Source organism: Heptranchias perlo, chromosome 10 (genome assembly GCF_035084215.1).
Source record: "Heptranchias perlo isolate sHepPer1 chromosome 10, sHepPer1.hap1, whole genome shotgun sequence".
NCBI lineage: Eukaryota > Metazoa > Chordata > Chondrichthyes > Hexanchiformes > Hexanchidae > Heptranchias > Heptranchias perlo.
Window position 1 is genome coordinate 63,010,107 of NC_090334.1, and position 25,755 is coordinate 63,035,861.

A 25,755-nucleotide genomic window follows, 5' to 3' on the forward strand; every position below is an offset into this window, starting at 1 on the left:
GCATACAGTGCAGGAGGCGCTTCAATCACCTAACCAGGTCAGCCGAAGTGAGTACACTTACTCATTCCCCTACACTCCGTCTGCCACATCACCGCCCCCACCCCACATCTCCTTCTGCACTGCCAACACTACTCTATCACATCACCCCTCACACCCACTGAACCCTCATCCTCATCTTACCTGCACTTACTCACATCGCCAGTACTCATCCCACCACTACCACTCAACCCAATCCTCATACAATCTCATGGCTCTATCTCATACTCACCCTCTCATGCATCTCTTTCACGGTCAGCCTCAACCTACCTGCCACTACCTGTGCTGCAGCCACAGGGCATGCATCACATTTGTGTAGTAGGAAGCATAAGGCAAACGTGTCGTGAGCATGAAGGGGATGCACAAGGGTGTTTGAGGGTTTGTCATGGTTTTTACTTATATTTGATTTTTGATCAACTCACATTACATATTATATTGTCACCACTACTGCCACGTCTTGGCCATTCTTGACTGGCTTGTGCAATAAGGCCTTTTCATGAGGTTCTCCATGAACACTCTTGATGCCACCCATTGGGTCACCCTACAGTGGGTGTATGTGTAGTTTCACGACTACTTTGTGCAGGTGCCTGTTGCGCAGCACTGTGTTGTGTAACTCCACGTGGCGGAGGTGGACAGCGTGCCTGGCGAGGCTGGTGATGTTGCTCGTCCTCCAATGGAGTGATGAATGCAGCTATGGAACACCCCCCCACCCAATCCTGATGATGTGAGTGTGAGGGGGTCCGCAAAGTAGGTAAATGTGTTTGGACGGCAGAGTTTAGGGTATGATGTAATAATTTGGAGTGTGGAGACAACGATGTGGCAGGCAAAACTTTGTCTGAGGTGACAGAGTGCCCTGCTGTATTGGAATGAGGTATTCCCCCCAACTGTCAAGGAATCCTCTGCATCTCCCAATGGCTGCTGATTGAAACATGTCTGCAACAACAGGGAGTGTTTCCCACAGCATGGGAAACACGCTGAGAGTCCAAAATCACATCCCTGCTAAAATCTCTTCCCAATGAGGTCTGTCAACGACCTCAAGTACCTCCCTAACTATCTAAACTGTCATCCCGCCGGCTTTAATTGCTGGTGGGAGTCCCGCATGTGGGGGCTGCGCGCGCACTGATTTGCGGGTTGGAGCCGAGCTCCGGGATTCCCCAATTTTAGAAACCCCCCGCCACGAATGCACCCACTCGGCCACTCTAAAATTGACCCCCTGGTCTTCTTTACTTTATGATTTGACCTCCAATGAGCCACAAAAGAGAAGCAAAAAAAGGTGAGGCATTTCTACCTCTAATCCAGGTATTAGTCGACTTTCCAAGTGTTACCTTGACTCAGTTGGTAGCACTATTACCTCTGAGTCACAAGGAAATAGGTTCAAGGTCCACTCCAGGTCCAGAGCACATAATCCAGGCTGACACTTCAGTGCAGTACTGAGGGAGAGCTGCACAGTTGGAGGTGCTGCCTTTCGGATGAGGCGTTAGACTGAGGCCTTGTTTGCCTGTTCACATGGACGTAAAAGATCCCACGGCACTATTTGAAGAATAACCGGTGTGCTGGACTACATTTATCCGTCAACCAATACCATCAAAACAGATCAACTTATCATTTATCAGGATACAATAGTCTAGTGTTTATGGTACTGGACCAGCCCAGGTGTCGTGAGTTCAAATCTCACCATGGTAAGGTGTGAAATCAAATTCAATAAATCTGAGAAAAAAAACGACTAAAGTGAAAAATGACAAAAAGCTGCCAGATTGTTGTACAAACCCAATGCCCTTCAGTGACCCACCCTACATGTGACTGTTAATGCCGTCAGGGCAACCAGGGATGCCCAATACATACCACCTTGGCAGTGTCGCTCACATCCCAAGAACAAATAAAAAAATCAGTTTGCTGTTTGTGGGACTTTGGCTGCGTTTGCCCAAATAACAGTGACTACACTTCAAAGGTAATTCATTGTAAGGTGTTTTGGGCTGTCCTGAGGACATGAAAGGCATTATACAAAATGCAAGTTTTTTTTCTTTTCTTTCCTGGTCTGAATAGCTTAGCTACTCACTGAATAATCTGGAGTTACTGGGCTATTTTCCAAATCACACTGCAGAATGCAGAGGAAGACTGTGAGCACAAGTATGTGAGCATAAGTGTGTATTATCAATAGTTGTTTCACTGGTAAAAGCAACCTAGATTGAGAATATACAGGCTTCCATAATAATGTTTGGAGGAGGGGAGGGGAGGGAAAAACGAGCACTATTTTAGCCCAAAAGATACACTGAAAAGGGGTATAACATTAACAGGCATGCACTTTATTTAAATAGCAACAGTCCAGGCTAAAATGCCACATGAATTTGTGCCACTGTTCGCACTTTTCTTATTTGCTTTTGTTCCCCACCCCATCTGAAATGAATGGAGTCAGATGTCATTGCTGTGGTGCAAATGGAAAATGTGCAACTGGTCTTCGTAGAGTCTGATCTGTTACGTGGGTGGAAGGCAAACTCACTCAAAGGAATGCTATACTGTGGGAGACTACTTGGGAATGAGTTTCGGCTCCCCCGATGGTTAATGCAGCACCTGGTGTGGTAAGGAGCCATGGAGACCAAATTGCCGGGAATATTGCCCAGACTACGGTGTGTGAGCTGCTCTCAGCTAGGGCAACAATAGGGACACTACAACTGCTCCAGAATAGAGAGAGGGAGATAAAGAAAATCAAGCTGACAGAGAGCAGCCAGCACCCATGACGCTGTAACCCTACATGAATTGGTGCTTTCGGAGAATCAATGAAGAAACATGGGAGACAGGCAGAACAAGTTTGTCTTGAATTAACAAAAGTGTCCTCTGGCAGTTCTAAACACAACATTCTGTAGCTATAGTGGTGGCTTGTCAGCTGCTCTCAGAACTTCTTCAAATCCTTACTGAATGGATCGTAACAAAACTGGCTACAAAACAGAAGAGAGTAGGGGTTAAAAGGTAGTTACTCAGACTGGCGGAAGGTGGGAAGTGGTGTTCCAATAGGATCGTTGCTAGGACCATTGTTGTTCACCAGTTACATAAATGTTTTGGACTCGGGAATCAGAAGTACAATATCAAAATTTAGGGATGACACCAAATTGAGGGGTATAGTTAATACTGACGAAGACTGCAACCAAATACAAGACGACATTATCAAACTTGCAGAATGGGCATGTAAATGGCAAATAAATTTCAATATAGATAAGTGTGAGGTGGCGCATCCTGGTAGGAAGAATAAGGAATCCACCTACTCATTGGAAAATAAGAGTCTAAATGGGGTAGAGGTGGACAGGGATCTGGGGGTATAGATTCATAAATCGTTAAAAGTAGTAAAACAGGTTAACAAAGCCTTTAAAAAGTACAAACAAAGCACTGAAGTTCACTTCTAGAGGAACAGAATTCAAAAAGCAGAGAAGTATGCTAAACATATAGAACCTTGGTTAGACCACACAGTTCTGGTCTCCATATTACAAAAAGGATATACAAGCACTGGAGAAAGTGCAAAAAAGATTTACAAAGATGATATCAGAATTGATCAGGAAAGACTGAACAGGCTGGGGCTCTTTTCTCTAGAAAAGAGAAGACTGAGAGATGACCTGATAGAGGTCTTTAAAATTATGAAGGGGTTCAATAGGGTAGACAAAGATGTTTCTACTTGTGGGGAAGTCCAAAACTAGGGGCCATAAGTGTAAGTTAGTCACTAATAAATCCAATAAGCAATTCAGGAGAAACTTCTTTACTCAGGGAGTGGTGAGAATGTGGAACTCGTTACCACATGGAGTGGTGGTGGCGAATAGCATAAATGCATTTAAGGGGAAGCTAGATAAGTACATGTGGGCGAAAGGAATAGAAGGATATGTTGAGAAGAAGTAAGGTGGGAGGAGGCTAGTGTGGAGCATGAAGCACAGACCTGTTGCACCAAATGGCCTGTTTCTGTGCTATAAATTCTATGTAATTCTATGTAAGCACATGCAATAAAATGCCACAAGCACCAATTTTTTTCCTCTCTGAACAATCTTTAATTATAATCTATTTTGTTGTTGTCACTTTAAAATACACAACCATCCATAAAGTAAATATAAAATCATTCCCAGTAGGATTTACAAACCTTTATTACCTCAGTCTCAAAGCTCCAGCCTCAAACTATCACGCAGCACCACCAGAACTAAACAACAGCACATTATAGGAAGTTATGTCACAAATGACATCGTATGTGACTGTGACAGTGGTAAGGGATACCTCCTCATCCTTCTTGACCTGTCTGCAACCTTTGACCATTGACCACATCATCCTCCTCCAACTGGGTGGGGCTGAACTCGCCGAGTTCCATTCTTATCTATCCAGTCGTAGCCAGAAAATCACCTGCAATGGCTTCTCTTCCTGCTCCCACACTGTTACCTCTGGAGTCCCCCAAGGATGTTTCCTTGGCCCCCTCCTATTTCTCATCTACATGCCGCCCCTTGGCGACATCATCCGAAAACACGTCAGGTTCCACATGTATGCTGATGACACCCAGCACTACCTCTCTCGACCCCTTCACTGTCTCTCGTTTGTCACAATGCTCAGTAGTGGATGAGCAAAAAATTCCTCCAACTAAATATTGGGAAGACCAAAGCCGTTGTCTTTGGTCTCTGCCACAAGCTCCGTTCCCTAGCCACCGACTCCATCCCTCTCCCTGGCCACTTCTGAGGCTAAACAAACCCTGGCGTCCTATTTGACCCCGAGATAAGCTCCCCACCACATATCCGCTCCATCACCAAGTCCGCCTACTTCTACCTCCGTAGCATCACCCGTTTCCACCCTGCCTCAGCTCATCTGTTGCCGAAACTCTTGCCCGTGCCTTTGTTACCTCTAGGCTTTACTATTCCAATGCTGTCCTAGCCGACCTCCCTTTTCCCACTCTCCATAAACTTGAGCTCATCCAAAGCTCTGCTGCCCCTATCCACACCAAGTCCTGTTCACCCATCACTCCTGTGCTCGCTGACCTACATTGGCCCCCGGTCTGGGAATACCTCGATTTTAAAATTCTCATCCTTGTTTTCAAATCCCTCCATGGTCTCGCCCCTCCCTATCTCTGTAACCTCCACCAGCCCTACAACCCTCCAAGACCTCTGCCCTCCTCCAATTCTCGCCTCTTGCACATCCCCGATTTTAATCGCTCCACCAATGGCAGCCATGCCTTCAGCTGCCCAGGCCCTAAGCTCTGGAATTCCCTCCCTAAACCTCTCCACTGCTCCACTTCTCTCTCCTCCTTTAAGATGGTCCTTAAAACCTACCTCTTTGACTAAGCTTGTCACCTGTCCTAATATCTCCTTATGTAGGTCAGTGTCAAATTTTGTTTGATAACGTTCCTGTGAAGCGCCTTGGGACATTTTACTACGTTAAAGGCACTATATAAATGCAAGTTGTTGTTGTTATAATGTGCAATGGTCCACAAACTAGCTACATCTGTACTATAAAGTCTAGTTGAAAGCCATTAAAAAAGGTAAAGTAAAATTTATATATAAATTTGTAACATTGTACAGTACAGTGGTAATTGATGTACAAATCCATTTGTAAGCCAGTTACTGTACATCACTGCATCTTAAAATTTTACAACACTGCAATTAACGCAACAGGCTTAAAACAGTAATGTTACACAAACATCAAAATCTACACACCCGGGGGCAATTCCAGTATCATTTTTAGTTAAAGAAATGATAGTGTGCTCCAGAGATTAATTGTTTTAAACATAATGAATGTTGCCCACACCTCTCCTCCAGGTACGACCAAGATAATGCCAGACCTCACTCAGTTTATATTAGTAGCAAAGGGACGCTCCAAGTGTTGAGATGGACCACATTAAACTCATGACAAAATTGGCTACTCTGCAGATGTCAATGTGCTAACTGTTATCAGATGTTGCTTGTATCACCTCATCAACATATATAATCACACATGTATGATGCCATGTAAATTCTTGGGCTATGTTCGCTGCCTGATTCAAACATAGCATCAAAAGCCACACAGCCAGGTGCCACAGCAGAAAATACCTCTCATAAGATCAGATATACAACAACAACAACTTGCATTTATATAACACCACTAACGTAGTAAAACATCTCAAGGCGCTTCACAGGAGCGTTATCAAACAAAATTTGACACTGAGCCACATAAGGAGATATTAGGACAGGTGGCCAAAAGCTTGGTCAGTAGGTTTTAAGGAGCATCTTAAATGAGGAGAGGTAGAAAGCCAGAGAAGGTTAGGAGGGAATTCCAGAGCTTAGGGCCTAGGCAGCTGAAAGTACAGCCACCATTGGTGGTGCAATGAAAATCAGGGATGCACAAGAGGCCAGAATTGGAGGAGTGCAGAGATCTCAGAGGGTTCTAGGGCTGGAGGAGTTTACAGATAGGATGGGGCGAGGCTATGCAGGGATTTAAAAACAAGGATGAGAATTTTAAAATCGAGGCTTTGCCAAACCAGGAGCCAATCATACTAAAATGATATAGGTTTGCTAACCCCTCTAATCAGAGTATCTTCCCTGCTCCCCCACCCATTCCTAAAATCTTGGCTCTTTTCCTGACTGATTTTCAAATAACATTCTATTACAATCTGACAGGATGTATAGCAATTTTATTGTTCAGTGGAATCCACACCAGTGGATTCAAAAAGGTAGTAGCATAAATACAGTATTGTGCAGTCCATAGCTTTTCAGACCTCAAGCACACTGCACCTCACAGAAACATCTGTCTTTGCTCAGTTAATGGGTCTATAACAAACCTATGCTACCAGTGGGAATATACGAACTGATCTGAATATTCATTCATCCTGTTTGAGGTTAAAGGGTCTCCTGCTGAACAATTTCCCAGGCCCCGGTCAGGACCCAGCAAGCTCTTCCTCGAAACGTCAAACTGTATTATCTTGTGATCTATCATCATAATCATAGGGCTTTATGTTTTCCATAGGATTTTCATTCACATTTCATATTCTGTTTGTATTATGACAGACTTGATTATTGTTTATAGTGCAGTTTAAAATACAATGGCAACCAGCATGGCAGTAACACATACACTTTACACCACCCAGAACTTAGCTTACAGAGATCTCTGCCCTAATTGCCATAGCTCTTCAAGCTATGTTCTGTGGGCTTAACCTTTTTTTCCAATTCTCAAAAAACACACTAGTTAGTATTCATTTTATTGACTCCAGGTATTAACGTTCCGTCTTAAGTACCCAACTAACACTGCCTTTGAAAAAACATGCAAGAAAGACTAAATTATGACTTCAGGTATAATAAGTGCCCCATCATGTATTATGCTGTAAGTGAAGAAAGCAGCAGCCTAACATTCAACTGAAAAAGTAAACAATGCAACTGACACTTTAATGACTAACTTAAATTGCTCAATAAAATGAACTGGAAAGATTAGAATTTTTTTTAAACCTTTCACAGGAGTGATAATGCTCCTGTGAAGCACCTTGGGACATTTTACTACGTTAAAGGCGCTATATAAATGCATGTTGTTTTTAATGTTGACTGATTGAACCCAGGTTTACATTAGCTTTGGGTAATTTTACGAGTCACTGATGAATTTCAAGAGTTCATTCTGATGTTGTGCATTCCATTGGCTGTCAAAAATGAGAACTAGATGGGACTAGCACAGAACCTCTGTGATATAGACCTGCCAAGCAGTATTCTAAAAGGTCTATATCACAGAGGTTCTGTGCTAGTCCCATCTAGTTCTCATGTTTGACAGCCAATCTGACAATGGGGCTCCAAACGGATCAGAGGGGAAAAGTACTGATCAGATTCAAACCACAATGTGTTAAATGAGGGGCCATTTCTAGGAGATCACTTTGAAGCATTACAGCCCTCAACAATTTCACTACTTACACAGCAGAACAGTAATACTAACTTAAAGAGCTGGCTTCTAAGGCAGCAATACTCCATGCTTTAGGAGTGCGTAAACCAACATGGAGATCCCTGCACCTCTTATAAGAGCATCTTCGAGGCTCGTCAGCAGGAACTTTACAGTATAAAAATGCGCTCGGCTATCGGCTCTGCAGCCTGCTCCAAGCAATAGGCTCTCAGCTCCACAACCTCGTGCAGTCTTACATCCATAACCACTTTCTCCATTCTTAAACTTTGATCAGAAAGCCAATCTTCCTCTTTCACAACAGTGTATTCGCAATGCTTTGCAAAAGAAGACCAGGTTTGGGGGGAGGTAGATAATGTACTGAAAATATTCTGCAAATAAAAAATATGTACCATAACCTGCAGATCTAATATGCAAGGATCTTGATCTTTTATATAACTAAAGGAGATTAGCATTGAATAACAAAACCCCCCTGTAACCCGCTAAAGTGAGCGTGATCGTGACTGTGCCGCAGATGAATGGTTATTTCTGTTCCCCCCACCACCTTCCCCCTTTGACTGGTGCTGGGCTCTCTGTGGAGCGGGCTTGCACATGGAGCTCTTGCTGCTGCTGTTGCCCTACATCAACGAGCGTTATTTCCTGCTACCAGCCCCAAGCCCCAAGCCCCAAGCCCAACCGATTCATTTCCAAAAAAAAAAGGGAGGGGGGGGTTGTCTTTACCTGCAAAGGTCCGCGAAGGCCTGGAAATTCAGCTTTTTGATCTTCTTCTCGCTCAGCCAGTATCCGACCCTCTTGCCTTTGAGCCAGGTCTGCATCTTGGAAGGCGGAACAAGTGCGGAAGTGAAATCTAAACCGTGTGCGTCCCGTAGGTTAGCAAACCTGGAAATCGATGGTTTACGGGGAGAGGGTGGAAGTTAAATCAGCCGAAAGGTTAAATGTAATCTCCAACCGCGCACCCAGAAAATAATAACCCGTTCCTAAAAACTCTGCATTCACATTCTCACATTGCAATGTTGATCAAGATCGACTTTAAACCCGCCTATCTGCAGTTAATACACATATATTTAATTAGCATTTACATTTTCTTTGCAATGTACAGTAACTAATACCGGAAAGATTGCAAAAAAAAAACACACACACACACACATTTAAAAACACACGAAAAGTAAAGACCTCTATCAATGCTGACTGCCCGGCTCATCACAAGTCCCTCTGCCCTGGTATTCGCGCCTGGGGTTTTGATCAGACGCCGCCGCTTCTCCGAGGTGCTCCCCCCACCACCACCACCGCCGCTTTTCGTCTCTCAATGCACAGAGTCCGGCTCCAAGTCCGGCCGACACACCCTGGGCAGCTTTCAGCAGAGCGCGGCCATCGAGCCCAGTCTCCGGACCACATACACAGGGGGAGCGCCAGAGACCGACACCCGGCGGCCGCCTGCAGCCCGATCTCTTCCCCCCACCCCCCCGAACCCCCACCGGCTCGTTCTCAGCTCATTGAAATCACACAAACCCCGCTCGGCAGAGGAAGAAATAAATAAATACCGGCAGGTGCGGCTGGGGGACGACAGGGGGCGCTCCTGGCCGCTTCCGAACACGACCACCACCCCCCCCCCTCCCCTCTCCCTGCCCCTTAAAGGTGTCCTGTCTGACTACACCCCCACCCCCTCCATAAAAGAAAATATTTTAAATCTATAATTAATCTACTCCAACTTTTTGGACCACTTCTGCATTGCTACATTTTTATTTGTTTTATTAAATTGCACACTAGCTATAGTCGTCCTGCTTTAGGTTGTGCAATCAAAATTTCTGAGATCCTCAAATCCTTAAAAACATTTTAGGGCTCCATGCAGCTGGTGCCCATCCGATTTATTTGATTCTTAATCGTATTCGTCGCCTTTCTTTTAAAAACAAGAAATGGGAATTAGTCATAGAAATTATTGTTAATTCTCCATATTGGATCATTAATTTTAACTTTTATTTTTTGTCTCTTAAAGCCTTGAAGTGTCTCTTCGCAGATTTAAGACCCTGTATTTATAAAGGGCCTTCCATGACCTCAGGACGATCAAAACGTATGTCAACCAATGAATTACTTTTGAAGTCACTATTTTATTTTTTATAAGCATCAGTCATCTTATTTATTCATGTGGGCGACATCGTACTAAACAATTATAAGTTATGCTGGAACAAACATTCTTGCATCTTATCATGTCTCAAAGTGCAATAAATGTCTTTGACGTGCAGCAACTGTTGTTATGTCAAATAAAAACAAAATGCTGGAAACGCACAACAAGTCTGGCAGTGTCAGTGGAAAGAATAGCCAAGTTAATGTTTCGTTTGTCAGAACCGTTTTGACAAAGGACCTACACCCGAAACATTAACTTCCCTGCTGTAGGCACGGACTTGATCCTCGGACACTTGCAGCACTAACTGTGGAGGACTTTGAGACATGATAAAGTGCAAGAACAATGATCTTGAAGTTAAATTGCTGGGGCACAGGGAGTCAGTGCAGTTTGGAAAGGACAGGGATGTGGCACTTCCTGTTGGTATGCTGATTGCGGTGTTCTCGTACAAGTTGTAAATTTGTGGGGGTTGACAAGGAGAGCAATAGAGAAGTCGAGGCTCGAGGTGATAAAGGCATGGAGTAGGGTTTTTAGGGGAGTTGGCCAGGGCAGGATGGAGAGGGGAAAATGTATTAAGGTGGAAGAAAGTGGTCTTGGTGACAGAACGAGATGTGCGGCGGAAGCTCAGCTTGGGGTCAAACAGTAAGCCAACGTTCTCCATCTCCTGACTGAGCCCGATATGGTTAAAAAAAACAATCCTCCTAGCGTTATCTGTTATGAAGTTACTTAGATTTTTATACCTAAGGTCAACTTCAGCAACATGTACCTTGTATAAGTATGTGGTAGAACTTCGCTTTTCGCCCCAGATTCCTGACAATGCTGCAGCATTAATATAATGAATTGAGAGCAGTGGTGTGAGGACACAAACTGCGTTCCTGAGGTGGACATCTCCTATGAAAATTTGAATATCTTTATAACGGATCCAATACTCATGTATGAGGTGAAATCATTCAGTGAGCATTATAGGGCACAGCAGCTGCAACTGGGACTAAACGGTCTCACCCCTCCTATTTTGTGCTCATTAAAGGATGTCGGTGACTTTTTTTTTCTGTTTTGGCATCCGATGTCAACATAACCACTCCCAGTTCAGATAAGGCATAAACTGAATGCAAAGTCAAACTTGCTCCATTCTGCTCCAACAACATTCTTTAGCCTCAACTTCAGAACAGCACCCACTATTACAGAATCATAGAAATGACAGCCCGGAGAATACCATTCAATCCATGGCACCAGCGCCAATGCTAATTCTTTAACTTGAGCTAACACCATATTTACCAAGTATGCATTTTTACATTTCAATGTAAGTTATCTTTATGGTCTGTTAGAGTCAGACTGTCAATTTGTGCTAAATTGTAGGCAATTATGTGATATGGACTATATCTAATAAAACACATTTCTATAAGTATAACTATTTCACCCAAGTGGGTGTTGAGCATTTGGAATGAATCGCTCAAGGAGATAATCGAGACTGGCAACATCAGTAATTTTAAGAGGGCGTTGGACATGCATTTGACAAGAAATTCGATTGAAGGACCTAGATGATGAACTATGTTTTCTATTCTTGAATTCTGGGGCTGGCCTGATAGACTGAAATGGTCTATTTTTCATTCTATGTTTTTCTTTCAGATAGAAAAGATAGAGTGGGCTTTCATTACATCAGTCTGGGCCAGATTTGAACCCAGGCGAAACTCCCATCGCAGTCCCCATGGCTTGGGATGTTTTGAAAGCATGGTCATCTCTGAGAAGGTCAATAGCTTATAGTCATCAATTGCAGTTAACATTGTACAATATAATGCAAGTACAGCATTAACTTTCGTATATTTGTTACCAAGTATAGCATTTTTGCAATCAAAAATATAAATTACTCAAGATACGAAACAACGGTGGTTAAAATATCAGTTAATAAATGTCAAGGCTGAAAGATATTGCCTATCGATTGTATAATAGTAATCCTAAAAATTAGAACACAAGCAACATTGCTTATCAATACTTTATAACATGTGTGTTGCCGATACCATCATAAAATGTAACATTTTTGTCTGCAACGTCAAAGGGCTCTTCAGCACCCTACGCACAAAGCACTCAAACTATTTAATGGACATCCCGTCACTGCAATAAAACCACTGCGAAACCGACAATGCCTACAATTCTATATTAGACGCGGAATAAGAGCTGGTATTAGTCGAAGTCAAATAGCGCAGTCAAACCAATTACTTTTGGCAATGTTTTCTGTTCTCACTCAGCACCCCGAACCACAGTATCACCGATAATGAGCCTCCTCTCTTACGACACCGGCGGGTGAACGCGGATGTGAAACCTGTAGCTGACTATCAGGAGCATTCAGATTAGACTATGTCTATGTGAATATTCATACATTACAACAGTGACTGCAAGTCAAAAAATGCTACTTAATTGGCTGTAAAGCGCTTTGGGACGTTCTGAGGTCGTGAAAGGCGCTACATAAATGCAAGTGCTTTCTTTCACTAACTGATAAAATTTCCTCTAACACCAAAGCTAACTATAGTTACCAGCAGATTAATATTCGAAATCCCAGATACTTTTTGGAAGTTACAAATTATTGTTTTCACCCCTAAGGTGACATTTCTCAAATGCCACCTATCATGTTAGAATTCTTTTTACAAGTTTGAACAGCTATTTTTTTTGTTGTTGACATTGGTGAACCTGCCTGAGATGTGGGCTCGGGACCAAGCTTCACTTCCATGTTTGTATGGGAGAGACTAGAACTAGGGGACACAGTTTAAAAATAAGGGGTCTCCCATTTAAGACGGAGATGAGGAGAAATTTTTTCTCCCAGAGGGTTCTGAGTCTGTGGAACTCCCTTCCCCAGAGAGCGGTGGAGGCAGGGTCATTGAATATTTTTAAGGCTGAGTTAGATAGATTCCTTATTAACAAGGGAGTCAGAGGTCTTATTAGGTAGACGGGAAAGTAGGCCGGTCACAATCAGATCAGCCATGATCTTATCACATGGCAGAGCAGGCTCGAGGGGCTGAATGGCCTACTCCTGCTCTTAATTCGTATGTTGATCTGTATGTTGATCAAATTGGGTTTTATTCGAGATAACTCCTTATTACTGAATGGTTCTCATTTGGGCGATAGTCACAGCCTGAGTTATGTTAAAAAAAATATGACCGAGTGTGGCACCAAGGAGTCCTAGTAAAATTGAAGTCAATGGGAATCAGGGGGAAAATTCTCCAGTGGCTGGAGGCACCTAGCACAAAGGAAGATGGTAGTTGCTGTTGGAGGCCAATCATCTCTGCCCCAGGGCATTGCTGCAGGAGTTCCTCAGGGCAGTGTCCTAGGCCCAACCATCTTCAGCTGCTTTATCAATGACCTTCCCTCCATAATAACGTCAGAAATGGGGATGTTCGCTGATGATTGCACAGTGTTCAGTTCCATTCACAACCCCTCAGATAATGAAGCAGTCCGTGCCCACATCCAGGCTTGGACTAATAAGTGGCAAGTAACATTCGTGCCAGACAAGTGCCAGGCAATGACCATCTCTAACAAGAGAGCGAAGGAGGAAAGCTCCGAAAGCTTGTGATTTCAAATAAAGCTGTTGGACTATAACCTGGTGTTATAAGACTCCTTACATTTGACATTCAATGGCATTACCATCGTCGAATCCCCCACCATCAACATCCTAGGGGTCACCATTGACCAGAAACGAAACTGGACCAGCCATATAAATACTGCGGCTACAAGAGCAGGTCAGAGGCTGGGTATTCTGCGGCGAGTGACTCACCTCCTGACTCCCTAAAGCATTTCCACCATCTACAAGGCGCAAGTCAGGAGTGTGATGGAAAACTCTCCAATTGCCTGGATGAGTGCAGCTCCAACAACATTCAAGAAGCTCGACACCATCCAGGACAAAGCAGCCCGTTCGATCAGGAACCCCATCCACCACCCTAAACATTCACTCCCTTCAGCTCTGGTGCACCGTTGCTGTAGTGTGTACCATCTACAAGATGCACTGCAGCAACTCGCCAAGGCTTCTTCGATAGCACCTCCCAAACTCGTGACCTTTACCACCTAGAAGGACTAGGGCAGCAGGCGCATGGGAACATCACCACCTGCATGTTCCCCTCCAAGTCACACACCATTCTGACTTGGAAATATATTGCTGTTCCTTCTTCGTTGCTGGGTCAAAATCCTGGAACTCCCTACCAAACAGCACTGTGGGGGAACCTTAACTACATGGACTGCAGCGGCTCACCACCACCTTCTCAAGGGCAATTAGGGATGGGCAATAAATGCTGCCCATCCCTAATTGCCAGCGACACCCACATCCCATGAATGAATAAAGAAAACCTCCCATCCTATGCTAATAGCTTTAAAGAACAGTCGGAAACGAAATAATATTTCTTCACATATGATCTTTGAATAATGCCATTTAAATTAATTCAGTGAGTGTCACATTCATTTCTTAAAATAAAATGAACATTTACGAGGATTAATTATTAAATTCAAGCTTCTTTTTGGCTCTTTCTGTTGATTTTGTTGAGTTTTCTTTTAAACAGTGAATGTTCCTGCCAGTGGGTTAGAGGTGCTGCCATCCATTACCAAGACTACTTACTTCCATCTCTGCAACACTACCTGCCTCTGCTATTACCTCAATCTCCACCACCATTGAAACTATTAATCATGTTTTTGTTACCTCCAGACCCGACTTTTCAATGTCTATCTTGCCAATTCCCTAAGCTTCACTTGAATTTATTCAAAACTCCCCACTGCTGACATTCTGTCACCAAGTGTCTTGTTAAAAAAAAATCATTCTCGGGATGTGGGAATCAATGTGCCCCTCCTTAATTGCCCTGAGAAAGTGAAGGTGAGCCTTCTCCTTGAACTACTGGTACAACTGAGTGATATGCAGTGAAGAATCAATCACATTGGAATGGATCTGGCATCACATATAGGCAAAATCCAGATAAGAATGGTAGATTTCCTTCCTTAAAAGGCATTAGGAAATCAGTTGGGTTTTTAATGACAATCCAACAGCCTGATAAACTGAATTCAAACTCTTAAGCTGCCATAGGTGGGATTTGAACTTATGTTTTAGTAGATTATTTGTCCAGTAACATAACCACTACACCACCATACACCTGATTATCAATTACCCCTGTCCTCACTGACTTCATTGGCTTCCTGTTTCCCCAATGCATTGAATTCAAATCCTGGTCCTTGATTACAAATCCCTCCATATTCTCGCTCCACCTTGCCTCTGCATCCCCCTTCAGCCTTGTTTCCCAGCCCATGCTCTTCGATGCTTTGACTCTCGTTTTCTGTGCACCCTCCCCTCTTTCTGCTTATCCATCAGCGGCAGAACCTTCAGTCATCTCAGCCCCATTCTCCAGAAGTCCCGCCCTAAACCCATTCGCATTGCTACTCTCCCTACCTCTAAAAGACTCCTGAAAACCTATGCTTATGGTCATCTCTTCTACTATTGCCCAGTCTCTGTTTCTTCTCTGAAATGGCTTCGAACATTAAATATGTGTTTTATAAATCCAGGTTATTGTTAGTATGAATCAGCACCAAGCACCATTGAAATGACACAATGCCTGAAGCACACCTACTTTCTAACTATGTTTACTCATATTATTCATAATTCAAGTTCCTCATACTGTACGGCTCAGCTGACTCCTTCTCCTCTCCTGGAAGTGTTGATTCCTGCTGGGATGTGACTTCACATGCACCAACAGGAACATAGCCAGTATCCATTTATCATGTGTGAACATCGAGTTTCAGCAAGTTATTTGGATGGGGGAGTGAATTGTAGCCAAACCAATCCTGTCCTCTGCAAATTACAGCCACAGCAAAGGAGAGTGTATGAGAATAGATTAGCAGCTAACATAAAAGGGAAATGAAAAGTCCTTTATTAACCTATAAATAGTAAAACAGTTGTCAAAGAAAGGGTGGGTCTGATTAGGGACCAAAAAGAAGATCTTCTTGTGGAGGCAGAGGTTATGGCTGAGGTACTAAATGAATACTTTGCATCTGCCTTCACTAGAGAAGAGGATGTTGCCAATGTAGCAGTAAAGAGGAGGTAGTAGCGATATTGGATAGGATAAAAAGAGATAAAGAGGAGGTACTTAAAAGGTTGGCAGTACTCAAAGTAGAAAAGTCACCCAATCCAGATAGGATGCATCCTAGGTTACTGAGGGAAGCAAGGGTGGAAATTGCGGAAGCTCTGGCCACAATCTTCCAATCCTCCTTAGAACTGGGGTGGTGCCAGAGGACTGGAGGATTGCAAATGTTACACCCCTGTTCAAAAAAGGGGATAGGGACAAATCCAGTAATTACAGGCTGTCAGCCTAACGTCAGTGGTGGGGAAACTTTTAGAGACAATAATCCGCGACAAAATTAATTGGCACTTGAAAAAGTATGGGCTGATAAATGAAAGTCAGCATGGATTTGTTAAAGGTAAGTCGTGTTTGATTAACTTAGTTGAGTTCTTTGATGAAATAATGGAGAGGGTTGACGAGGATAGTGTGGTTGATGTTGTGTATATGGACTTTCAAAAGGCATTTGATAAAGTACCACATAATAGACTTGTTAGCAAAATTAAAGCCCATGGGATTAAAGGGACAGTGGCAGCATGGATACAAAATTGGCTAAAGGACAGAATGGTGAACAGTTGTCTTTCAGACTGGAGGGAAGGATAGTGGTGTTCCCCTGGGGTCAGTAGCTCCTGTACTAAAGCCAATTGTATTGCCCTTATTGCCATCTTGGCTGTGATCAGAGAACTCAGTACAAACTAAAGATTGAACCTGGGATTTTCGTGCAATGCATGCCCCAGCTACTCACTAGGTACAGACCTCAATAGAGAAGTTGGCTTTTCATAGCATATGTTGAAAAGTGACACCCTCAGTGTACTGAAACATCAGGTTATGATAATTAGACTTCCATCTTTGTACTGGAACACCATTGTTTCTTGTCTTCATCAAAGACTTGGTGGATGTTATCAAAACAGACATTGGGAGCTAAATTAGCACAAATTACAGGTAAAATGCCACCTCTGGCATCTGGATCCAAAGTAGGCGTTTATTTCTAACAGATGGGGGGAGACACATTGATAGGGCAGAGTAAACAGAGCTATGCTACATCTGAGATAAAATAAATGTGGTGTTCTCTTTGCGGATTCTACCACAGAATAATTAGTTCTCTCATCTGAAAAAACAAGCAGTCTTTTATTACATAGATATACTGGCGAGTGTGTGGACGAACAACACTTTAGTGTTGATAAGAATAGAACTTTGTGGAGAAGGACAAATATTTCTCGAAAAAAATCGATCAACAGATGGGAAATAAAGAATAAGAATCTCAAGGCTGATACTAAAAGATACAAAGACAAAAGGAGTAGCAGAGTTTCTCATTTTTTGGTGCAAATGGACTGTAGGTAGATGTGAAAATAAATGAGGTCTTCCAGACGCTAGAGGCGCGCCACCGAGTTACACACACTAGTGGGGGCGCGGAGGGTGGTCCCTCTTGTCACCGTTCACGGCTCCGTTGCCCCAGCGACAGCCCGGATACAGTTCACAATAATACGGAACCGGATCCGTTTATGACTCGTCAGCCGGCGGAGGTCGTGGTGTGGAGAAGAACAACACAGAGAGAAAGGCGATGGATTAAAGCGAAAGCCGCCGCTCCGGCCTCTCCCCCCCCCCCCCGAACTGCCTTTCCTTCTCTTGCATGGTGAGTGTCGGCGGGCATGGTGGGGAGGAGGAGGCCGGTCTGGGCCCGGGGCTCCTCCACACTCTGAGCCGGGCCTTGTCAGGTTGGGTAAAAGTGCACTCCCCAGTCAGGAAGTGGCCGGGGTTGCGGACCTGAGTCTGCTGTCCGCCGGGTCCGCTGCTTATTGTGGGCTTGTTTAGGATTCGATTGTAATGTTCGAGCCGAGAGTGGTGCGGCCGCCGGGACCCGGTGAGTCCGACACCGCCTGTCGAGACGGGCACAACGCAAACGAGTGGGAGCACTCTCGCCTCCCAGAGTCAGAAGGTCGTGGGTTCAAGCCCCACCCCAGAGACTTGAGCACATAATTTTAGGCTGACGCTCCGGTGTAGTGCTGAGGGAGTGCTGCACTGTCGGAGGTGCATCACTGACCAGGCTCGCACATGTAAACAAATTGATTGGACCAGTGACCACCTCCTGTGGTCAGTTTTTATAACATATTTTTGTTTATTGGCACCTTTATTGGTTTTGTGAGCAGGTGTGAGGGAGAGCTGTAAGCTGGTCCTCCAGCTATTGTAGTGCTTACTCATTTTGCCAACAGTTTTTAAAAATTTGTTCATGGGATGTGGGCGTTGCTGGCGAGGCCGGTATTTATTGCTCATCCCTAATTGCCCTCGAGAAGGTGGTGATGAGCCGCCGCCTTGAACCGCTGCAGTCCGTGTGGTGACGGTTCTCCCACAGTGCTGTTAGGAAGGGCGTTCCAGGATTTTGACCCAGCGACGATGAAGGAACGGCGATATATTTCCAAGTCGGGATGGTGTGTGACTTGGAGGGGAACGTGCCGGTGGTGTTGTTCCCATGTACCTGCTGCTCTTGTTATCATGTCTGCTGAAATCAGCACTATTGTCAGTAAAATTGATAAGAATGGTTCTTAAGTAACATTTTAACCCAGACTATACCTGCTTTTATATTGGTGTAAAGCCCATTTTTACCATGTCTTTCCTGCTTGCAAAGCATTTATCATTAAGAGCTGTCTAACATTGCTTTCGGGAATAACTGAAGAATGGATGTGCATCGACACACGTCCATCCATGTATCAAATGTGTTTAATGCAGGTACTACTGTCACATGTCTATGAAATTGATAAGCTTATTAATTAACTACCTTTTATGGGCTGCTGAGAAAGAAAACCTAACTTTTGGATGAAACAAATTTTGATGACTAAATTTCATGCACTTAGACAGTGTGATGGAGATGTCTCCCATTTGATTAATTGAAGGCACTCTCAATGTGTTGGTCTGCAACAATTAATGATAGCAGCAAATGTGAACCTACTGGTTTCTGTTCAGCCAACAGCAGCAGCGACGTGCTTTTTTGTGGTTCTCCCGATCTGCCAGAAAAAAAATCTTGCTTTCTGCCTACCTGAACTGAGCCAATTTAGTGCATCAGTTTACTCTCCTCTGCACACAAAACAGTGTTGTGACACGAGCACACCGAGACACAAAATTGCTTCAGTGTCTGCTTTGAAGAATTGGATGCAGCAGGTGTGGTGGTGGTGTTGAGGGGTGGGGGAGGAAATTGAATTTATCTGCCAAACAAAATGAAATGCTCTGGACAAGACAGGGGGAAAAAATCAACTGGATGGTTTCTATCCAATGATGTGTGCTGAAAAGTGGGCATTGTATGAAGGCAGGATTGAGGTGAACCCACCTATTCTAGAAAAGCTGGCATGAGTTCACACATGATAAATGGTCAGTTTGGCAAAGTGCTGATAGGTGACCAGAATTCATGGAGTCATACCCCACTGAGGAGTCAGCATCTTCAGGAGAATGGGAGGGAAGTACATTGGATACCTTATTATTCCTGTATGTGTGTGAAAGAATTATTCTGAGCAGTGCTTGTGCATCTATTTTGCATTGTGGAGCACATCTATATCTTAAAGCTCTGACTAGAAAAATGAGAAAATGTAGCTGTGTCTCTTTCACTGCTTTAATCAAGGCTCATACATTAATTGTTTTGGACAGAATAAATGTTACTCCTTGGGAAAATAACTTATGTTTGGTACTCTGAAGAGTGCTTTTCATAGATGTGCAAAGATTGTGCACAGAGGAGCAACAAATTGATAGGTCGGGAATATTGTTTTGAAGAAACTAGTATGCGTAGAGCTGATTTTGAATCAGCCCTTGAAGTGCTGTGTGTTCAGTTTCTTCAGCCATGTTTACAGCAACCCTTGAACACTCTAAACACTGATGCCTGAAATGAGTACAGAATAATCCAATACCACATTTCAATTTTTAAAATCAAAATAAACATATTCTCTTGCCTTTTTATAATGCTGTGTGACAATACAAGTAAAAATAGAAAGGCACAGAAACAAGTTGTAGTCCTGTAGCATTGCTCTCGTACAGAGAAATGACACTGAATGCTTCATAGGATGGTGAAGAATAGATGCCATGGAGAAAGAGCTGACCAAAGGGCTAAAGCACGTTTGGCTTTTGAAGGTAGGAAGGGAGATGAGGTGGAGGTGCTGGGGGAGAGCAATCCAGAGGGTGGGGGCATGATGGCTGAAGGAGTGGCCAACAGTGGTAGAGCAGGTTTCAAGGACCAGGCCAGCGTCAGAGAGCAGAGGCTGTGTCGATCAGGATCTGAAAGAGAAAGGGTAGATTAAGGTTTCTGACGTGAGCCTTCACAACTTTAACCCTGTTAACCCACCTTCCTCTTTCAGTTGCTGACTGGCCTGTGTATTTCCAGCATTTACAAGTTCCTTTCTTTTTTAAATCTCCCAGCACCTTGTGTTCTTTAGAAGGCGATCTGTTTCCAGTTTCAGGGTGACTGACAAGTGGTTTGCGCAATGCTTCGCTTGCAGAAGGGCTAAGATTGCTAGCTTTTCATTTATTGTAACCTGTCTTTTCCTTTTTTATATTGCAGAAAAGGTAGATTATGGAGAATGATGAACTTTCGCCAGCGAATGGGTTGGATTGGTGTAGGATTATATCTGCTAGCAAGTGCTGCAGCCTTTTATTATGTATTTGAAATAAATGAAACTTACAACCAACTGGCTTTGGAGCATATTCAGCGGAACTCTGAGGACCTGGGGAGTGGATCCTCTTGGACACAGACTGTGACTGCGCGCTTGTTTTCGCTCCCTTTCTGGTTGTGGGGTATTCTGTTTCTGATTCCATACCTGCAAATCTTCCTATTCCTGTATTCATGTACGAGAGCCAATCCCAAGACAGTTGGCTACTGCATTTTCCCAATCTACCTGGCAGTCATCTGCAATCGTCACCAAGCTTTTGTCAAAGCCTCTAATCAAATCAACAGATTGAAAATAATTGACACATGAATGGACTTATTACATGGGATTAACTTAGCTCAACCCAAATCAAGATTCAAAGCATGGGTGTTTAATTTTATGTAATCTGTCATGAAATGTCTGGCTGTTTCTGAAATTTAATTACTGGATTTTTAAAAAATATAAATGAAACTTTATTTGGAACTGCGCAGATCCTGCAGACAGCTGTGTAAAATGACATGGCTAGGACTGTGTTAAAGTTTCACTCGGTCACCAGGAGTCACTCCATTAACCCTTACCCACGCAGATGTTTCAGGAATTTTCATTATTTTCAATGGGAATTCCCAGCTCTTTTAGGTCACTTTGGTGGGAAAAGGTTAGATTCTTCATCCTTCCAGATGCTTTAAACTTACATCTTTATTTTTAAGCACTTCAGTTTAATGTTTAATATTTAACTGATTTGAAAACAAGGTGCAGTAAATGTTTTATATTTCTGGCAAAATGTCTGTTTAGGTATTTGCAAAACAGCACAGGTTATATTCACATCAACCATTTTTGGAAATGGGGTGTTTTCAAAATGGCCTGGTGAATAAAGATTATTTGACCATCTACTAATGTCATTTCCTGGTTTACATTTTTTTAAAAAAAAGAATAACCCTAACCTGTGTTCACAACAGTCTCCTTATGATAGTGTAGCAAAGCAAGAGTTCCTATAGTATACTGTGAATTCATGTACTGTTCAGTTAGTAAAGGGCTATACCTATAACTAAAGGCATTTTGGAGGAACTGAAAGAGCTGGTGATTGTGTTCAAGGTGTATGAATCTTTTTATTAAGTATTTGGAAAGCACCAGATTTTCCAGAAAGGTTCTGAACGTATTATTAACCAAGCTCACTAACTGCCACAGGCCTATTTTATTTGATTAACCAGTGTCTCAATGTGACTATTAGCTGTTGGTTATATACGGAAGGATGACTCGGAGATTCAGGAGCAGTTGTTTTTGTAATGAAGGTACTTGTTCTGTGCAGCCAGTTTTTTTTTAATATACAAATAATTTAAACAGTGTATCTGGGCTAAACATTCACACTGGGACATGCATTAAGATCTGGGTCAATTAAGCAGTAATCTGTGCTGTAGCTAGTATTACAACTTGATGAAAAGTATCTATTGAAAGGATGGACAAAATCAGACTAAATTATAATCACAAGCCCTTTGCAAAAGCAATAACAGGGAAAGTAAGCACATCATGTGACCCAGATACGGTATTGCGTGCAGAGCAGCAAGGTGCAGTGAAAGATGCACCAACTGCTAACAATGTACAGAAAGACCATACACTCTCTAACACTTTTATACAAATTCTAATGCAAAATAGTTTTTATTTTTTTAGTGAAGGGCACTTTAGTGATAGTGTCATAATGAGAGAGTTCTGACTTTAAAAAGAAATTGGTAATTTTGTATCAATCTTGATTTGCAGATTCTTACTTTATTCCTGGGAATGTCAACTCCTTTTATGATAAAATTAATTCCTTGCAGCTTTCATCTCACTTCCTGATGCACCTTGATTATTGGAATTGGAGGGGGGAAATGGTAACTGCCACAGATTTTATACGATGCAATTGTAGAAAATGAATGATTGATTGGTTTCTAGCTGACTTTCAGAAAGTGCTGTATAACTACAAAGTGGGACTTGCATGAATATGCAAGGGGTGGGGGGGGGATGATGGCAATTCCTCTTTGCTCCTCGTTTGGAGACGTTAGGAACTAATTTGGGAAAACAACTACTTGTACGGTTTAGTCAGTTAGTGACTTATTTGCAGTCACTACATTCCAAGGTAATTCATTGTATATGAAGCACTTTGAAATGTTTCTATAAGAGATATCATCAAGCACTGTATAAATGCGAGTCTTTTTGGTAGTCGTTTGGCTTGGTAGGGAACTGTAATGCTTATCTGACTGTGAGGAGTGAATATTCTGATGTTTAGGGGGATGTTGAGTGAGTTGACAGATGGTTTGTGTTTCCTCCTCTCCAAACCTCCTGGTGTTTGAATTTGGATGTGACGGCTCATTCATTCATTTGGCTGAAAGGAAATGCCAGATTGTGCAGGGGGAAGTTGTTCATTTACTTTTTGTGTGGCCAGTTGCTGCATGTGAAATAAATTTAGTGGTGTTGCCATAAACTGATATTGTAATATGGTGCCAATAAGACAGCTGCGAATGTTTTGCTTTTTTAAAAAAAAAAATAAAGCCATTTTGGCTTTCAAGATTTGTGCCAGTTTAAAACCCCAGCAGTCTTGCAGAATGTATAAGCCTTTTAACTCTTGTATAGACAAATATATGTAAGAAATATGGTGCTGGTTTTGCTGCTGCATTTAAATTTCAAAACTGTCTGCTAATAAAGTCTTGTCCTGTACTGAGTGTGAACGTTTTGGTATAAACCAGTTTAAAATATCCAGTGTTATATGCACCGGCGTCAGTGTCGTGCTATTTTCAATACCTGGGTGAAAAGAATTCATTAAGTTCTAGGGCTGAGGTTTTGCATGCCTTAGTGCTTTTGAGGTGGGACTGGATCTAACCAAGCTGCCTTGCTCTCCAATAGTTCAGTATAAGAACTTGTGATGGTAGAGTGTTGCTCTGCTTAAAATTCCTGCTTAATTTAAATTTTTCACTTTTATTGCATAACTTTCATGCATGTTATAAATATTTTAATCTCTGCATCTGTCACTGCTGCTAGGAACATAACTAGCAGAACATTAGCAGAAAGAATCCAAACTGGTACTGACTACAATTCTTCAGCAGTATCAGCACAAAATCCAATGGTACAGGTTTGTCAGAATATTTGGGTGATTTTGGAGGTGAGATCTCTGAATATGGTGGAGTTGGATCATACATTCAACTTCCCTATTTTCTTGCACAGGAAGAGCCATAAGCATTTGGCATAAATTTTAAGGGCTTCTTTTAGGAAATAACTATAGTGTGCACAGTAAAAATGCTACACTATTTTGACATTGTATAGGATTACAAGCTGAGTTATTTGACTCTTGATTTAACAATGGCAGGTCAAGATGGTCAAAGTCTTTATTTTTAAAAAAAAACAGGTCTCATTGCTGTGAGGTCACATGGCCAGTTACCAGAAATGAGTGTGATGCCAAAGCTTGAAAATGGTCTAACTGTCCCAGCTGACATTTTCCCTATGTAAAACTGTGACTTGGGAGTTTGGTTTGTAAATGTTCTTGCAATATTAATGTTTGGGTCTTTGATCAACATAATAGTCAAAACCATTTTACAAAGAAAATACAATCCATCCCCTCATCTCGATGGTAATTTCTCAACTGTTTGGCAATATCGTCTCTCTGCTAATTCAATTGTAGAATACAGTTTGTATCTGGTTTTCCTTTTGGATAGTTCCTGATTGTTTCCACCCTGTGTGACTTCAGACTACCTACCAAGCAGCTGCTGCAGTAGAGGGTTTAGGTCATCTGTCTCCTTGCTTGCTCTTGGAGAACTTTGCAGGGAGGAAATAAGTACTTAAACAACAAAAGAAAATAAATCCATGACAATGTGCATCACCAATTGCCTCTGTTGTTTGTGTAACTTGTAGTTTATGCAGTGGAACCACCCAAAAATGAATACAGCTTTTAATTAAATAATTTTGACAAGCACTTAAAACTAGCTTGTTTTATGGCATTAAATTCCCTTGTGTCTTATATTTTCCTGAAGCTGCTATGCAGCCTAGCGATTGTCCATGATATCATAGTAACCTACTACACTCCTTTCAATGACCCTGTAGCCTACCCATGTTTCTAGTTAATATAAACACTGTACCTTTTTATGTAGGAGTTTTTGATTGTTCACATGTACCAGTTTTGGATATATGCCACCCCCCCAGTAGGAATGAGATTGTGATTTTTTTTTAAAAAAGTCTAAACATTCTTGAACTTCTGAGTTCTTAATTTGCACAGCAGAAAAAGCTCTTTTTTTAAAAATTAAAGTTTTCAATATATAAAAACCAAAAGGCAGAGACTGTATCTTGAACAAAACAAGATATTACTATAGCCCATACTGAATCCAATAAATTCCAAATTTATCCTCTTAAAAATGACATGAGGTAGGCCTACTGCTGGCCTACCACCTGCTGTAACATTAATGCATACAGATCAGAGGTTCAATTCATGGTTTGTACAGAGTTTGCTGATCTCAGCCAGAGCAACAGTTGGGGTGCTACAATTGTCCCCAGCATCTTGGAGCTACTGTTGTAGGGTTGTCCTCCCCCCCCCCCCCCCCCCCCCCGGTAAAACACTTAATTTTGATCCAATGTGTCATGTCATCAAATAGATTTGTCTACCTTCTAAGCACCACAGTCATCTTCCTTCATTTGTTGTGAACGGCATAAAAACAAATGTTTTATAGTCATTATTTCAAGGAATGTCATGGGGTCTATTTGCTTTTTAAATACAATAAATGTTTGCTTTAATACAAGTTTTTTTTAAATAGTTGTGATCTTTTAACATTACTTTAAATTCAGTCCGCAGGTTTTTTATTAAGTCAGTGATCCTGGGAGATGTAATCCTGCTGGCAGTCTAAGACTTAATATTGCAAATAGATTTGAAGAAAAAATTCAAGCAGCCAACAATACATGTACATCAGATTATCTAAAATAGGAGGGTAGAGAAAAGAAGGTTTCCTTACAATATGGAGTTTGTAATATTGGATGGTCTCCATATTCATGGTATTATGAAAGTGCAGTTATTCTCCAGACTTGTAAA

The 25,755-nt window shown here is 42.4% G+C and overlaps 2 protein-coding genes and 1 long non-coding RNA gene across 3 annotated transcripts in view; 2 read left to right on the plus strand and 1 right to left on the minus strand.

Moving 5' to 3' along the window:
* The window catches only part of itpk1a (inositol-tetrakisphosphate 1-kinase a), a 199,805-nt gene extending 190,465 nt beyond the window's left edge, over positions 1-9,340 (minus strand). The window contains exons 1-2 of the mRNA XM_067991937.1: positions 9,070-9,340; positions 8,617-8,775 (exon numbers count right to left, since the gene is read on the minus strand). Of these exons, the coding sequence (XP_067848038.1) occupies positions 8,617-8,711 (95 nt within the window). The 5' untranslated portion in view covers positions 8,712-8,775; positions 9,070-9,340. The remainder of the gene's footprint in view (positions 1-8,616; positions 8,776-9,069) is intronic.
* On the plus strand, positions 8,177-12,123 carry LOC137326645 (uncharacterized). Its single transcript, XR_010964255.1, has 3 exons — positions 8,177-8,244; positions 9,890-9,964; positions 11,642-12,123. It is a non-coding gene; the product is annotated as an uncharacterized lncRNA (long non-coding RNA).
* Positions 12,124-17,558: 5,435 nt separating this feature from the next.
* tmem251 (transmembrane protein 251) lies at positions 17,559-24,558 on the plus strand. Its single transcript, XM_067991941.1, has 2 exons — positions 17,559-17,725; positions 20,630-24,558. The coding sequence occupies exon 2, from the start codon at positions 20,649-20,651 to the stop codon at positions 21,042-21,044; it is 396 nt and encodes a 131-aa protein (XP_067848042.1). The 5' UTR covers positions 17,559-17,725; positions 20,630-20,648; the 3' UTR covers positions 21,045-24,558.
* The last annotated feature ends 1,197 nt before the right edge of the window (positions 24,559-25,755 follow it).

Excerpts from the sequence above, each read along its gene's own strand:
- tmem251 (XM_067991941.1), top strand. The coding sequence starts at position 20,649 with ATGATGAACTTTCGCCAGCGAATGGGTTGGATTGGTGTAGGATTATAT.